Source organism: Eleutherodactylus coqui, chromosome 13 (assembly GCF_035609145.1).
Source record: "Eleutherodactylus coqui strain aEleCoq1 chromosome 13, aEleCoq1.hap1, whole genome shotgun sequence".
In the NCBI taxonomy this organism is placed as follows: Eukaryota; Metazoa; Chordata; class Amphibia; order Anura; family Eleutherodactylidae; genus Eleutherodactylus; species Eleutherodactylus coqui.
The window spans coordinates 123,184,981-123,203,155 of NC_089849.1; the positions used below are offsets into that span (position 1 = coordinate 123,184,981).

General features: G+C 41.7%; 2 protein-coding genes across 2 annotated transcripts in view; both read right to left on the reverse strand.

Moving 5' to 3' along the window:
* The window catches only part of LOC136588096 (gastrula zinc finger protein XlCGF53.1-like), a 31,817-nt gene that overhangs the window by 12,492 nt on the left and 1,150 nt on the right, over positions 1 to 18,175 (reverse strand). The window lies entirely within an intron of this gene.
* Positions 1 to 18,175, reverse strand: part of LOC136588077 (zinc finger protein 572-like) — a 19,887-nt gene continuing 1,712 nt past the window's right edge. Inside the window, exons 3-5 of the mRNA XM_066587009.1 lie at positions 8,775 to 8,963; positions 8,570 to 8,690; positions 1 to 7,537 (exon numbers count right to left, since the gene is read on the reverse strand). Of these exons, the coding sequence (XP_066443106.1) occupies positions 5,721 to 7,537; positions 8,570 to 8,690; positions 8,775 to 8,963 (2,127 nt within the window). The 3' untranslated portion in view covers positions 1 to 5,720. The remainder of the gene's footprint in view (positions 7,538 to 8,569; positions 8,691 to 8,774; positions 8,964 to 18,175) is intronic.

The following is an 18,175-nucleotide window of genomic DNA, read 5'->3' on the forward strand; positions in this document are numbered from 1 at the left end:
TGTAGTTTGGGAAATGTTTATTAAACAGCTAGTGCAGGAGCCCCGGAGGTGCAGCTCCAGATGCACCCATCGCCCACCGATGGCACTCGCAGTTGACTTAGATGACAAATTCTTTGACCATTAAAATCCTCTATTTTTCTGTTTTTCCACAATTCCAGGCAGTGTCGCACTCCACTTTGGAGGAAGAACATATAAAACAGTTCATTCAGAGCGTTGTGGTCACAGGTAGATCTGAAAACTACAGAAGACAGACGGGCAACATCAGGAGAGAGGGAGGGGGGTAGTCATTCTCCGAAAATGTGGGTGGCAACGCCATTGGGCACCAGGCAGCCTCAGCATCTGTCACCAATGTAGGATATGCCATCTTCTCTCTGCTGGGTTCCAGGACTCTACAACTGCACAAGTACCAAGTCCTGAAGGAGTCAGAGGGGCGGAGCAGGACGAGGAATTGTCTTTGCCGTACTTCTCCATCCCCCCTGGGCTCTTGTAGTAGGCATCACTAAATGTACATGGAGCGCACCTTTAAATGGCTGAATAGAATACTAATCCACTTCACATTGGAAGACGTCTCGGGGATTGAGAGTTCCAGTTTTTTATTAATTAAAACCAAATAGTGAAGTATTTTCCACTTTTTTAATCGCTTTTCATTTTCTGATTGTAGACTTTTTTTTATTCTATCATGACTATGGGGGCGGCCATCTTGTCTATACATATCTATAAATCAATAGAGAGCAATTAACCCCATTCTTCTTCATTAGATAATTAAAAACATCCAATAACAACACATTTCAGGGACGGCTGAGAAAACTGCAGATCTTAACAAAATTTCTTCTGCCGGACAGTAGGTCTGAAGTGACAGACTGTTACAGGACTCTGTGGTCAGTGCGAAAAATGCAGGATTTTTTGTTAAAAGATAGGTTGTAACCGAAAATGAAAATAAAAAGTCACCAAAAATCCTTAAACATATTTAGGACAAAACTGTGACTTATATAATAGGTCATTTTCTGATGACACATTCCCTTTAAACCTGATGATTTGTGACAAAATGTTAAACAGTTTCAAGGAATTAGGTTAATCTCCAACCAATGAAATCTGTTTTAGACATATAGGAGTTGTCGCACTTCTAGTGGTTGTGCTGCAGGAGACAGATATCTCCGTACAGTGCACAGTGGCCCAGGTTGGTACTGCAGGTTGAGTCCTACTGAAGTAAATGGGACTCAGCCTACACTATCACCCGGCCATTGTGCACAACCGCTACAAGTGGAAAAGCCCCTATAAGCTATCAGGTTACACCACATCTTACCCCCCTCCTGACTGGCAATAGTGTATACTTTACTCTCATGGACAGTCCCCTGTGACTACTAGGAAAGGTACATTAGGGGAAGCCATCCACACATTGAGGTAGGACCATCCACATTCATGCCCTGGGAAGAATGCAAACTTCATGGCTTTGGCTTTCTATTCATTTCAATGGAGAAACCTGCCATACACAGCCTAAGAGCCGGCGGCCATGGAAGTGTACAGTAAGACATGCATTACTAACACTGTATCCTGAGGCAAAAAGAAAAGAATACATGGAAATCCAGTTACAATAGCAACTCCACCTAAATCTAAACATAACTTTCCTGTTCCTCTGTCACTTTATACCCAGTTTATTTGTGTGGGCCTAAATTCTATATCTAATTTACATACTATGTACTAATAGCTTATTTAGAAATTCTCATAACCACTAGTAAATAAAAAATGACTAGGTTAATCCTCCCTCCCTCCATTTGCAAACATGTAGCTTTGCCTAAAACTTAATGCCTAGTGCCTCCAATGGAGTAGATCAGAGAGGACCTTCACTAACCAATCCTTAAACCCTGCGTACTCTTGGCCAAGAGTCACACACAAGCCTCACATGTCTCCCAGGCTTAGCACATCAAGACTTGGGATAGAAGTCAGAAGAAAGGTGAAATGCCACTTTCTCACCCGAATTTGGCAATATGAAGGTGCGCAGCTACCTCAAAACGCATTAAAGGTTGATGCCCTTCCTCCGTGAGTATTTCTCAGATACATTTATATAGTGTTTGTCATTTTTTTTTTTTAGCAACCAAAGTTTAGAGGCCACAAAGTCCAAAACTCATGCAATGGCACGTGTGATCTATAGAAATGGAGGCTCCAGAGTCTAGGGCTTTCTAATATGTTTGGGCAATGGCATGATCTTGGTTAAAGAGATGGAATGGAGCAAATATGTTAATACTGTGCTAAAGTTATGGAAGGCCTAGATTGTGCAGGTGGAAAACACAACCAAACTTATCGCAGTGGAGCACACGGAATAATGAGTTTAGCAAAGCCTTTTCCTTCCACCACCTTGTGGAACTCTACACTATATAGCACCAATAAAGTGTTGCAAGACATTAATAAGACCGGAGCTTTTACGACTCTTCGTCATATCCTTTATCTAAAAACGTTTCAAAATTGCTGAAGGATGTGTGAAATGTGTCTATAGCTAAACGTGTGGCATACCAAGTGCTTCACATCATGTTCAGTGAATCTTCCCCAATACATCTATATCTTCAATAATCTAATTTGAAAGAATCCCCTTCTTCAAAAGGCTCTCTGTATCGGTGTTGATGTAGACCGTACCAAGGGGAACGTGTTAGGCCATGTTTTCAGTTCGCTCCTTCCTTCCACACTTTGCTTATTTAGCTGGAAGAATGAGGCCAGAAACCATCTCGTCTGCCAGTTGGGAAAGTACTTCTGGGGGGGGGGGGGTTGGGCTGCTTAAGGCTCCGTGTTCTAAAATACGGACAGCAATTTATGAGTTTATCACCTCCGTGCCTATGACCATTTTTTCCAAAGTATTGAGCTAAATTCTAACTCAACTTTTGCCATAAACCTGGCTTTCATGTTTCATACCACATTCATTGTATGTTGTAGATACTTCTTGAGATGGTATAAAGTTAGGCAAAATTGTGTAGAGCTGCACCAGGTCACTCATCCAGCAAAAGCCTCCATAATACATCTGATAGAGGTTCAGACTGCTTTGTCTAGGTTTACACTGTCTATCAGACATAATTAGTAAATTATGGCTATGACCAGCCAATTCTAACCACGTCCATGCACTATAGGGCAAACATTGTGTCAGGCGCAGCATATTTCTCTTTTCCTTGCTCCATTAGAACGTTTGAGCACACTTAAATAACCGCAAGTACTATAACACCGAGTGGAATGTGACAGCATTGCCTTCATGCAGAAAAACCATAATATACAAACTACACTTTCAGCAATATCAAAAATAGCTTCAAAACCCCACAATGTACCAATGTGAGTAGAACTGCCATCTATCTGGACCCAAGCAGTACAAAAAACGTGTCATTCTATCATTAAGCCTTGATCTGTTAGGAATAAGAAAATAACTCTTACAGCATACTGTAAAGAGAGATCCCCCGCTGTGGCAGTCTAGACTTGTGGGTCCATGTTGTGCTGACATATGGTAGCCACTATGAAAATTGCTATATTTAAGACTTCTAGGTTGATGTTCCCCATGAACTCAGTACACCTGCTTGAGTAGACAATGAACAGGCCTCAGCAGTTACTTGGGTGCCGTGATCCCTTCTTTCTATTAATTTTCAGGATGCCCGGGAGTCTAATCCCCATCAATCCCCAAGCATTACCTGCCTCTTAGATGGAAAGGACATATAATGTTGGAGTCTCTAAATCCCTTCGTTTAAAATGAAAGATCACTTCACTCAACAAATAGTTTGATGCCAATAGTTTAGGGTACAAACGGGCCATCAAGACACTGGAGCAGGAAAGCCAAATGAAAGTGGTTAGTGGCCTTTTCTTTCAGCACAATTACTACATTAATATATACGCTCATTGTCAAAAACAATTCCCCATATAGGAGGAGTTGTCAGAATTGAATGAAACTTTCTTTGTGTGATTGTAAGTAAGTGATTACAATATCAGCGCAAAAGGATTATTTATTATGGAAAACTGAACCCTTGAAGGGAGGCTCTAGTACCCTGTTGTATCCAAGCTAGAGGCGGTACAAGATATCATACGGGTGGGCGTGGAGGCTCTAGTACTCTGTTGGTCCACTTCTAGCTTCGATGGAAGATGTGATATGGACGGGCATGGAGGCTCTATTATCCTGTTGGACCACCTCTAGCTTGGATACAAGATGTGATACAGATGGGCATGGAGGCTCTGGTACCCTGTTGTACTGCCGGTAGCTTGGATACAAGGTGTGACACAGGTGGGTATGGAGGCTCTAAGACCCTGTTGGGCCGCCTCTAGCTTCGATGGAAGATGCGATACCGGTGGGCATGGAGGCTCTAGTACCCTGCTGGACAACCTCTAGTTTAGATACAAGATGTGATATGGGTGGGCATGGAAGCATACAGGTTCCATATGGTATCCTGCAGCATATCGTTACACATTTGATGTAACAGCCTCTAGATCATGCAAATACGTAGACTGTTGAAGTTGGTATCCCAGATGGTCCCATACATGTTCTATTGGTAATAAATCTGGTGACCTGGCAGCCACGAGAGTGACAATGTTGTGAAGACATTCCTGTAACACCCTTCTGTGTGCAGCCGAGCATTATCTTCCTGGAACATGCCTCTTGAAAGCCCTGCAACAAGAGGAACACATGTGGCTGCAGGAGGTCCTGAACATATAATTGAGCTGTCATTGTCCCTCGTACCACTTAAGGACTGATTGATTGCCATAGGCGATGATTCCCAGACCATCACACTAACTGTGGGGGCAGTGTTCCACTCCACAGCAAAGGCACGATTGAGCCACTCGCCCATAGGCCTCCTGATAAGAACACAGCCATCTTCAGTGTCCAAACTAAACCTGGATTTGTCACTGAAGACAACCAAATTCCACTTCATAGCAGTCCAGTTTCATCATTCACAACACCACTGCAAACTGAGGCGATGATGGGAGCGTGTCAAACGCAGTATGAGCACCGTGAGACCAAATGTCCTTCAGCCAAGCCCCTGGAAATGGTTCTGATAGACATAGAGGCCTGTGACAATGGTGCTACCTGTCTCTGGATATTGGACAATGAAACAGTTGGAGCTGCTCATGCTTGTCAGGTGATCAGCCAATGCTCTCTAGTGGTGGTCTGTAGGGGGCGTCCTGAGCCTGGTCACCTTGTGTGCCCTCACGCATCCACTGGTCCCAACACCTCCTAACAGTCTGGTCAGAACGGCCCATGTGGCAGGCAATCCGTCGATATGACCATCCGGCTTTTCACATTCCAATAATGTGCCTCCTCTCAAACTCTGTTAACTGGGCAAAATCTCTGATGGTGTCATAGAGTAATATCTGGTGTTCAACAATCTCTACATAATCATAAAAAAGGTCCACTACACACACAGGGCCTCTGGGAGCCTTTTTATAGGCTAAGGGTGGAACCACTTTCGGGGCTTCAGGTGGCAAGACAGTTCATCTAATCACACTACAACTCTAATCATTTGCATATTTGCCCAAGATGTAACTGCATGCCATGTTTTGCAGCAAAACGACAACTCCTCCTAGGTTGATGTTTTTTGACAAAGAGTGTATAATCAGATCAGCCATAAAACATCTCTAATCTCACTTCATCATGACATTTTTTTTTCAATAGTAATAACAAATCATGATCCATGTCCTAATAATACTGAGGCTCATCTTCAGCCTTTAATCCCTAATTTAACGAACATGAACAAATTCTAACCTCATATAATATAAACCTCCTCTTGTGCAGAAGACCGGGGGTTTTCAGTTGCATGAATCTGACTGTGTTGAATAAGACGTGCCTGAGAACTGAAATATTTCCCACAGTCCAGGCATGGGAAGGCTCTCTTTCTTGTATGACATTTTTGATGTCTTTTGAGATGGGAGTTTCTTGAGAAACACTTTCTACATATAGGACAAGAATACGGTCTCTCTCCAGTGTGAATTTTTTGATGCCTATGAAGATATGATTTACACGTAAAACTTTTACCACATTGAGAACAAGAATATGGTCGTTCCGTCCTGTGTATCCTCTTGTGCTGGACAAGATTTGAGTTGGTGGCAAAACCTTTCCCACATTCTGTACAAAAATGTGATCTCTCCATTAAGGAAACTCTCCAATCTTTGGTGGGATCTGCTGGATCATTTATGTATTCCTCACCAACAGTCTCAGAATCCACTTTCTCTTCAAAATGAGCTCGTTGATGTCTTTTGAGTTCATAATTGCTAATGAAACACTTATCACATTCCATGCAAGAGAAAGGCTTATCCCCTGTGTGGACTCTTTGATGTCGAACAAGATGGGAGTTTATTGAGAAAGATTTCCCACAATCTGGGCAACAGTATGGTTTTTCTCCTGTGTGAATCCTCTGGTGAAGAGCTAGGTTTGCACTGGTGGTAAAGCTCTTGTCACATTCGGAACAGTGATACAATCGGGCACCTGTGTGGATCTTCTGGTGCAGAACGAGATTTGACTTTGTGGTAAAACATTTGCCACATTCTGAACAGGAGTATGGTTTTTCTCCTGTGTGTATCCTGAGATGTATCGCAAGATTGGAGTTATTTGTAAAACATTTGTGACATTCAGGGCAGTAATATAAATTTTCACCTGTGTGGATTCTTTTGTGGATGGTAAGATTGGAATTTGTGGTGAATCGTTTTCCGCATTCAGAGCAGGAATATGGCCGCTCTCCTGTGTGTGTTCTTTGATGTATAAGAAGGTGCGAGTTCCGAAAAAAACGTTTTCCGCATTCTGAGCAGGAATATGGCCTCACACCGGTATGTATCATCTGATGTCTATGGAGCTGTGACTTACGGGTGAAGCACTTCCCACACTGAAAACACATGAATGGTCTGGGTTTGGATGGATAAACTTGTCCATTCTGCTGTATATGGTTTACTCCCAAATATATCTCTGTGAGATTGTCTTCATCACATAACATTGGTTCCTCTTTCAGATGGTGAGATAGATTTTGCTGAATATGATCTGACGTACAAATGTTTGGGTCTTCCAGAGTTACCTCTTCAAAGGAAAGTGGTTCTACCTTAATATGAGATGGATAAAGCTGTCTATGATTTATGTAGGTGTATGTATTCGTTTCCGAGAGAGTTTCTTCATCACACGAGAGCGGCTCCTCCTTAATTTGAATAGTTGGATATTGCTGGGCCGAATCTGTTACAGTATAAATGGTGGTATGTTCTGGATCTTCTTCCTCGTAGGAGAAGGATTCCACTTTAATATAAGAAGCGGGATAGTATTGTTTGTGAGTGGTGCTTCTATACATCTGGGATTCTTCGAGAACATTATCCTCATTCAGTTCCTCTTCAATATGAGGTGTTAATAATAGTTTATTAGATCTTATGTCACATTTGACAAGATTCACTTCTTCACATGAAGGAGGCATCTCAGTAACATTTTTCAGACAGTTGATCATATTTGTAGTCTGAATATTAAAACCGCTGGAACTGTTATTCATACAATCCAGTGAAGAATCGGAGATGTCGGATGCTTGAGATGTTTTTGTGGCTTCAATAAGATCTGTGGGAAAGAAACATGTTGAGCTTACAATATATAAATGCTACGGTCAATAGGAAGGTAAATTAAGCAGCAAATGTTCATGATGGGTTATGTACTTTCCAGAAGTACATAACCCAAGTAGGGCAAATAAGAGGAAGAAGAGGTAAGCGTTTCAATTTGTTGTCCAAGTCAATATAAAATATGAATATTCTAAAATACCAACAATTTTACACGAGGAACATCATTTCAATCACGACTGGTGTATAGCCCCTTAAAAGTTAGGGAAAATCTAAGACGATCAGAAGATATATCAAAAACCTCTAAGTGTATATTAAAAAATGCATAAGCAGCTTTTAATCTTACTGCTTAGCTAATATATGATCAAATGCAGTTAAAAAGGAGCCAGAACGGAATTAGGCTTCATTCACATCTGTGCTATGGAAGCAGGAAAACGGAACACGGGCCAAATTGATCTATCTGATAAATGGGACTAAACGACACCAAATGGACCCCACTTGACTATAATGGGGTCTGTTCTATTTTGTCCTGTAAAATGTTGGATGGAAACGGAGCAGCATGCAGCACTATTTTGTCCTGCGTTTTAATGGAAATCATCAAAGGAGACTAAGCGGAACCTCCGATGCTGGTGTGAACAAGTGCTTACTCCAAGAATGAAGTTGTAAGGTGGACCCCACACAATGCTCCTTTTCCTCTGCAGCACCTTTAAAAAGCCAAAGCTTAAGCCTGAAAGATGCTGATGCCAACCTTTCCTGATCTGATTTCTGCCAGCTCCAGCGCCGGCGTGGAGACCTTGTGTGGATGGCGTTTTGGTGCTAAACCGCACCTTTGTAACAAACCCAGAGGAAACATTTGGTAGATAAGCAGAGCCTTTGGAAAATTCAGCAAAATTGTATTGTGCAACCATAACAATCCAAAGGACAAGTTATGTATCGAAGATACTTAGTGGCCAATTAGTGGTCATTTAACTACACAACGCACCACCTCACATGTCACCACAGCAGTTTAGTAGACTAGAAACAAGTCTCCTCTTACCCAGTGAATGGAGCGGCTCTTGAGTCTTTAGAACCTCCTTGTACAGATCCTTGTGGTCTTCTAAATACTCCCACTCCTCCATGGAGAAATGGACGGTGACATCCTGACATCTTACCGGCACCTGACAACACAATGATGAAGTCATCATGAAGGCACCTCCTTTACAATTCCTATATAACGTCCCATTCTCACTGACGGCGCTCACCTCTCCGGTCAGCAGCTCAATGATCTTGTTGGTGAGTTCTAGGATGGTCATCCCTTGGCTTCTCTTACGGATCTGTGATTGAGATAGGGGCTCTGCAATGGAGATCTGGCTCCTGTCCCATCCTCTTGATAAATCTCGATGCGTTTTCGCTTTCCGCTGGTCTCTAGACTTCTTTACGGGTCCATAGTCCTATGATACAGGTATATAGGTCATCAAAACACCGCTACTTGTGACGTCACATGATATAATTTCCAGAATTCCTCATTAGTAATGTGTCTCTTTCGTTATTAAAGAGGATTGATGTGGCATAATGACTAGACTCCCTCCCCAGGGATTAACCCCTTCACTCCCAGGCAGTTTTTGTTTACTTTCCTCCCTGCTTTTAGAAAATCATAACTTCTTTCATTTTCCATCGACATAGCAATCTGAGGGCTTGTTTCTTGCAGGACAAACTGTAATTATACCACTTAAAGTACCATGTAATGTACTAAAAAATGTTTAAAAGTTTAAGTGGGATGCAATGAAAATACAATTGTGCCATTTTGGGGGGTCTCGTTTTTACAGCAGCAGTAATGACATGCTAATTTTATTCTGTGGGTCAGTACAATTACGGCAATACTAAATTTATATCGGTTTTTGTTGTACTACTTTTAAATAGCAAAATAACTTTAACAAAAAATATTGATTTGATGCCGATATCTTCTGACCACCTTAACCGCGGCGCCGGGTGAGGGCTTGCTTTTGTGCTGGACAAGCTGTTTCTATTGGTATCATTTTTAGGTACATATTCATTTTTGATTGCTTTTTCTTCAGCTTTTTGGGCGATTGGGTGACCAAAAAACACAAATTTATTTTTTTTACAGTGTTCACTTTGCTGGATAAATAATGAGTTTTTAATAGCTCAGATCAATTATGTCTATTCTTTTTATTTGATCTTATTTGATAAATGGGAAAAGAGTTTTTGTAAATTATAATGGACTCCTCATAGAGGCCTTAGGCTGCCATTAGCTGATCACCAGCCCAGTAGGCCGCAATACGTCAGTAGAGATATCAGCTCCCTCCCTCGGTCCAGCCATTTAAATGCCATGGTCAGCATTGACCCATGCCCGCTTCATAGAAACCCCACCCACATCTGCCATACATGTCCAAAAGGGGTTAAAAATCTAACCCAAGCAAGACCATCTACAAAAGAACTTTAATGTGTGCAAAGGGCATGCGTACCATACTGCTGCATTACCAAAGAGTATTAAAGTAGTAGAAAGGCAAAAGCTTTGAAGAAGTCAAGTCAATGTAAAAAGGTGTTGACTCCTCTCCCCCCTAAAATAACAAAATACCACCAAGCACAATATTTTCCCCAAAAGTAGAAAACCTGAGCGTTGCAAGGTGGTACGGAGCTACTTACAGTTATGGCCACTTTAATGCATTTCTCAACTTATGCTTGGATACAACAATCCTCTGTAAATTGACAGCTCATAGTATACAAGTGTTGTAGACATCCTGGGTGTCCACGTGTCCCAAGAACAAGGAAACAGCAAACGGACTTCATCAATTCATGACTTGGGAATTTGACAAAGGCATCTACTGGTGGGAACCCGGCGTGCCCGCTTGGTGCGGAGCTCCTACCCCATCACAGCCCGGAAGCCACATCATAGCAGCTGAATTATGGACCACACCGCTCGAATCTATTGCTGATCAGCAATTATTGTGTTCATCAGAGCCCTCACCACTGAGCTGAATTAATAAATCATTAGGGGAAGATGGCAACTGTGTGCAGTAATACATGGGTTTTGTTTATTTAGCCCCTTAGAGTTCCTCTGACCCCGCAGGGCCGACATGTTCTCACAGCCCCGTAGAATACAGCCCAGTCACCCATGACGTGAAAACACGTATGGCTGGTCACTAAAGGGTTAAGCTGGTAATTATTTTCACGCTTACATGCTTCCTTTTCTATTTCTTTTTGTTTTATCTTCCAGATTGTTTTATAATCTTCAATTTATTGCTCAAAACTGTTATAAAAAAACGTCATAAACTGCAAAATGCGATGTGACCCCGTGAGCGCAGACTGCTGGGGGTCAGTTTTAAAATGTGAAAAAAAAACACAATAAAATTGGAACAAAAACATATATTGACACCCCAACGAGCTATCGCACTACTACAATCTAGCATCTGTATTTACACCCCGTGTCAGTAACCTCCCCCCCCCCAGAAGTATAATCTACACATACATACACATGGTCAGTAACATCCACCTCCCCAGAAGTATAATCTACACATACATACACATTGTCAGTAACATCCTCCCCTAGGAGTATAATCTACTCATACATACACATTGTCAGTAACATCCTCCCCTAGAAGTATAATCTACACATATACACATTGTCAGTAACATCCTCCCCTAGAAGTATAATCTACACATACATACACATTGTCAGTAACATCCTCCCCTAGAAGTATAATCTACACATACATACACATTGTCAGTAACATCCTCCCCTAGAAGTATAATCTACACATACATACACATTGTCAGTAACATCCTCCCTAGAAGTATAATCTACACATACATACACATTGTCAGTAACATCCCCCCTAGAAGTATAATCTACACATACATACACATTGTCAGTAACATCCTCCCCTAGAAGTATAATCTACACATACATACACATTGTCAGTAACATCCCCCCTAGAAGTATAATCTACACATACATACACATTGTCAGTAACATCCCCCCCCCCAGAAGTATAATCTACACATACATACACATTGTCAGTAACATCCTCCCCTAGAAGTATAATCTACACATACATACACATTGTCAGTAACATCCCCCCCCCCCCAGAAGTATAATCTACACATACACATTGTCAGTAACATCCTCCCCTAGAAGTATAATCTACACAAAAATACACATTGTCAGTAACATCCTCCCCTAGAAGTATAATCTACACATACATACACATTGTCAGTAACATCCCCCCTAGAAGTATAATCTACACATACATACACATTGTCAGTAACATCCCCCCTAGAAGTATAATCTACACATACATACACATTGTCAGTAACATCCCCCCTAGAAGTATAATCTACACATACATACACATTGTCAGTAACATCCCCCCCTAGACGTATAATCTACACATACATACACATTGTCAGTAACATCCTCCCCTAGTAGTATAATCTACACATACATACACATTGTCAGTAACATCCTCCCCTAGAAGTATAATCTACACAAAAATACACATTGTCAGTAACATCCTCCCCTAGAAGTATAATCTACACATACATACACATTGTCAGTAACATCCCCCCTAGAAGTATAATCTACACATACATACACATTGTCAGTAACATCCCCCCTAGAAGTATAATCTACACATACATACACATTGTCAGTAACATCCCCCCTAGAAGTATAATCTACACATACATACACATTGTCAGTAACATCCTCCCCTAGAAGTATAATCTACACATACATACACATTGTCAGTAACATCCTGCCCCCCAGAAGTATAATCTACACATACATACACATTGTCAGTAACATCCTCCCCTAGAAGTATAATCTACACATACATACACATTGTCAGTAACATCCCCCCTAGAAGTATAATCTACACATACATACACATTGTCAGTAACATCCCCCCTAGAAGTATAATCTACACATACATACACATTGTCAGTAACATCCCCCCTAGAAGTATAATCTACACATACATACACATTGTCAGTAACATCCTCCCCTAGAAGTATAATCTACACATACATACACATTGTCAGTAACATCCCCCCTAGAAGTATAATCTACACATACATACACATTGTGAGTAACATCCCCCCTAGAAGTATAATCTACACATACATACACATTGTCAGTAACATCCCCCCTAGAAGTATAATCTACACATACATACACATTGTCAGTAACATCCTCCCCTAGAAGTATAATCTACACATACATACACATTGTCAGTAACATCCCCCCTAGAAGTATAATCTACACAAAAATACACATTGTCAGTAACATCCTCCCCTAGAAGTATAATCTACACATACATACACATTGTCAGTAACATCCCCCCTAGAAGTATAATCTACACATACATACACATTGTCAGTAACATCCCCCCTAGAAGTATAATCTACACATACATACACATTGTCAGTAACATCCTCCCCTAGAAGTATAATCTACACATACATACACATTGTCAGTAACATCCCCCCCCCCCCAGAAGTATAATCTACACATACATACACATTGTCAGTAACATCCTCCCCTAGAAGTATAATCTACACATACATACACATTGTCAGTAACATCCCCCCCCCCAGAAGTATAATCTACACATACACATTGTCAGTAACATCCTCCCCTAGAAGTATAATCTACACAAAAATACACATTGTCAGTAACATCCTCTCCTAGAAGTATAATCTACACAAAAATACACAGTCAGTAACATCCTCCCCTAGAAGTATAATCTACACAAAAATACACATTGTCAGTAACATCCTCCCCTAGAAGTATAATCTACACATACATACACATTGTCAGTAACATCCCCCCTAGAAGTATAATCTACACATACATACACATTGTCAGTAACATCCCCCCTAGAAGTATAATCTACACATACATACACATTGTCAGTAACATCCCCCCTAGAAGTATAATCTACACATACATACACATTGTCAGTAACATCCTCCCCTAGAAGTATAATCTACACATACATACACATTGTCAGTAACATCCTCCCTAGAAGTATAATCTACATATACATACACATTGTCAGTAACATCCTCCCTAGAAGTATAATCTACATATACATACACATTGTCAGTAACATCCTCCCCTAGAAGTATAATCTACACATACATACACATTGTCAGTAACATCCTCCCCTAGACGTATAATCTACACATACATACACATCGTTAGTAACATCCTCCCCTAGACGTATAATCTACACATACATACACATCGTTAGTAACATCCTCCCCTAGGAGTATAATCTACACATACATACACATTGTCAGTAACATCCCCCCCCTAGAAGTATAATTTACACATACATACACATTGTCAGTAACATCCCCCCTAGAAGTATAATCTACACATACATACACATTGTCAGTAACATCCTCCCCTAGAAGTATAATTTACACATACATACACATTGTCAGTAACATCCTCCCCTAGAAGTATAATCTACACATACATACACATCGTCAGTAACATCCTCCCCTAGAAGTATAATCTACACATACATACACATCGTCAGTAACATCCTCCCCTAGACGTATAATCTACACATACATACACATCGTTAGTAACATCCTCCCCTAGGAGTATAATCTACACATACATACACATTGTCAGTAACATCCCCCCCAGAAGTATAATCTACACATACATACACATTGTCAGTAACATCCCCCCCTAGAAGTATAATCTACACATACATACACATTGTCAGTAACATCCCCCCTAGAAGTATAATCTACACATACACACACATTGTCAGTAACATCCACCCCCCCAGAAGTATAATCTACACATACATACACATTGTCAGTAACATCCTCCCCTAGAAGTATAATCTACACATACATACACATTGTCAGTAACATCCTCCCCTAGAAGTATAATCTACACATACATACACATTGTCAGTAACATCCTCCCCTAGAAGTATAATCTACACATACATACACATTGTCAGTAACATCCTCCCCTAGAAGTATAATCTACACATACACATTGTCAGTAACATCCACCTCCCCAGAAGTATAATCTACACATACATACACATTGTCAGTAACATCCCCCCTAGAAGTATAATCTACACATACATACACATCGTCAGTAACATCCCCCCTAGAAGTATAATCTACACATACATACACATCGTCAGTAACATCCCCCCTAGAAGTATAATCTACACATACATACACATTGTCAGTAACATCCTCCCCTAGAAGTATAATCTACACATACATACACATTGTCAGTAACATCCCCCCTAGAAGTATAATCTACACATACATACACATTGTCAGTAACATCCTCCCCAGAAGTATAATCTACACATACATACACATTGTCAGTAACACCCCCCCCCCCAGAAGTATAATCTACACATACATACACATTGTCAGTAACATCCTCCCCTAGAAGTATAATCTACACATACATACACATTGTCAGTAACATCCACCCCCCCAGAAGTATAATCTACACATACATACACATTGTCAGTAACATCCTCCCCTAGACGTATAATCTACACATACATACACATTGTCAGTAACATCCTCCCCTAGAAGTATAATCTACACATACATACACATTGTCAGTAACATCCTCCCTAGAAGTATAATCTACACATACATACACATTGTCAGTAACATCCACCCCCCCCAGAAGTATAATCTACACATACATACACATTGTCAGTAACATCCCCCCCTAGAAGTATAATCTACACATACATACACATTGTCAGTAACATCCACCCCCCCCAGAAGTATAATCTACACATACATACACATGGTCAGTAACATCCTCCCCTAGAAGTATAATCTACACATACATACACATTGTCAGTAACATCCTCCCCTAGAAGTATAATCTACACATACAATATCGGACACGTGCATCTTCCCATCACAAGCGCTACAAGGCACAATAACTAATTCCAAAACCCTGTAAAGACCCCACAGCTTGCGAGAACTACCGCCCCATTTCCTTATTAAATATCGATACTAAGATTTTTGCTAAAATCGTGGCCACCCGACTACGTCCATTGACCCCGGGGATCATCAATAGAGACCAAGTGGGATTTGTCCCTGGAAGGGATGCCAGGGACAATACCATAAGATCACTTTCTCTGAGCGGGCAAAGGAGGCAAATTTGCCACTATGCATGCTCACAGTTGATGCAGAAAAGGCCTTTGATCGAGTCAATTGGACGTTTTTAGAGGCTACGCTGAGACACATAGGCCTAGGGGACAGGTGCAGAAATTGGATAATGGCCCTATACAACAACCCGACAGCTCAAACACGTGTAAATGGCACATTCTCCAATCCAGTCAGAATAAGGAATGGAACGCGTCAGGGATGCCCCCTTTCCCCGACATTATATACCCTGGTAATGGAATCATTGGCGAACGCCATCAGAGAAAACAAAGAAGTCACGGGATTTAGAGTAGCAAGGAGTGAGCACAAGGTTGCACTATACGCGGACGATTTAATGGTCTATATGACTAGCCCCAAAACGGCCCTACCCGCGATCCTAAAAGAATTTGAAAAATATAGTAGGGTCAGTAATTTCAAGATCAATTTGACTAAATCGGAAATACTAAACATTTCACTCCCCACTGAGGAAATCACAAAATTAAAAAAACAGGTTCCCTCTGAGATGGCGGGAGGACCACATAAAATATCTAGGAATGGTCCTTTCCCCTGACACGGAGAAGTTATTCGAACTAAACTTTGAACCCATCCTCACCTCAATACTGAAGGACTAAGACAAATGGCGGCCACTAAATCTCTCCTGGCTCGGCAGAATAAACGCGCTCAAAATGAACTCCCTCCCCAAAATCCTCTATCTTTTCCAAACGTTACCCATAAAAATCCCAAGAGATTATTTCAAGAAATTTCAAAAAGCAGCAACCCGCTTCATATGGAAGAGATCAAAGCCACGACTTAGTTACAGACTAATGAGAACGGATAGGGGAGGACTGGGACTCCCAGACCTACGTCTATACTACAGAGCGGCAATCTGCAAAGTGGTGCTAGACCTTGTTCGTAGAGGATCCACGGAGCGTTGGGTGGAGCTGGAACAGGCAACCTCCTCAGGACGAATCCAAGGATTATTCTGGTTGAAGGGAGGCCTGGGTAGACGGGGCTGTAGGGTCTCACCCCTAATGAAGTCAGTGTTGGGAGATATGGGATGGCTTTGCAGTAAAGAGTTGACTAGTGAGGATACCAGGCCCGTGGACACCCCTGAAAGGAAATCCAGATTTCCCACAGGAGGACGGGGGATTGCCTCTATTGGAGGGCGTGAACCCACAGTTTCCCAGAGTCCGGGATATTGTAGGGACAGACGGATTGTTAAAACTGAACGAGCTAGCAGGAGAGGGAGGTACCCTGGCAGGTGCGTGGTTCCAATACCAACAGTTAGCCTACTATATAGGAACTCTGGGCCCGGTAGCTAATCTGATAACGCCCCCAACACCCTTTGAGGTGCTGTGTGACACTCCTGGAAAAAAGAGGGGTGAAATCTCCGCGGTCTAACCTTCCGCAAGTCGGCTGAATTCGATAAGTGGTTGGTGGAGGGGGTCTTGCCAGCAAGGTAAGAGATCACGGGAAGGGTGGTCAACCAGGAACATGAGTCACTATGAACACCTCTTTCCTCTTCTTTTCTCCCACATCTTCCTTTCCCTTCTTTTCATCTCGCTCTCTTTCCATTTCCCAATAGCTCCCTAATTCTCCTCTTTTCGTTCCCCACGATACGTTAACTGTATTGTACTTAAGCTGAAAGCCGGTCCCGGTTGGCTCGGCGCCCGGGGGCGGGGAGAACACCCGGTTCCAGAATTTAAAATATAGTTTCTATACTACTGTATTAGTGTTGGATTACATTAGCAAAATTAAAGAAGTATTTCTGAAGTTTTAAGTAGCTACCCACTGAGGGCTACAGAGACTAACAAGAGACTTATTGCACAAATCAAGAACAGAAGAGAAGGGTACGAGACGAGGGCACGTCCTCACAACTCTGGAAGCCATAGAAATATAGTACACCGGTTTGTAACAAAGCAGATGTTGTTATAGTTTGTATGCTGCAAAGTCTCAAATAAAACACTTTTTGAACATAAAGGCTCTAGTACCCTGTTGTACCGCCTGTAGCTTGGATACAAGATGTGATAGGGGTGGGCATGGAGGATCTAGTACCCTGTTGTACCGCCTGTAGCTTGGATACAGGATGTGATATGGGCAGGCATGGAGGCTCTAGTACCCTGTTGTACCGCCTGTAGCTTGGATACAGGATGTGATATGGGTGGGCATGGAGGATCTAGTACCCTGTTGTACCGCCTGTAGCTTGGATACAGGATGTGATATGGGTGGGCATGGAGGCTCTAGTACCTTGTTGTACCGCCTGTAGCTTGGATACAGGATGTGATACGGGTGGGCATGGAGGATTCCATTTTCTGTATAGTATCTTGTGTTACATCGCTCCAATATGCAGTAACTGAGCCTGTGGATTGTGCCAACTGACACTATGCTGATACCCGAGCTGACTTTACTAAACAAGGCAGTGGCGCTGCAGAAAGGAGAGCATTGGCGCCGATTTGCTAATAACGTCCTATTATGTCTT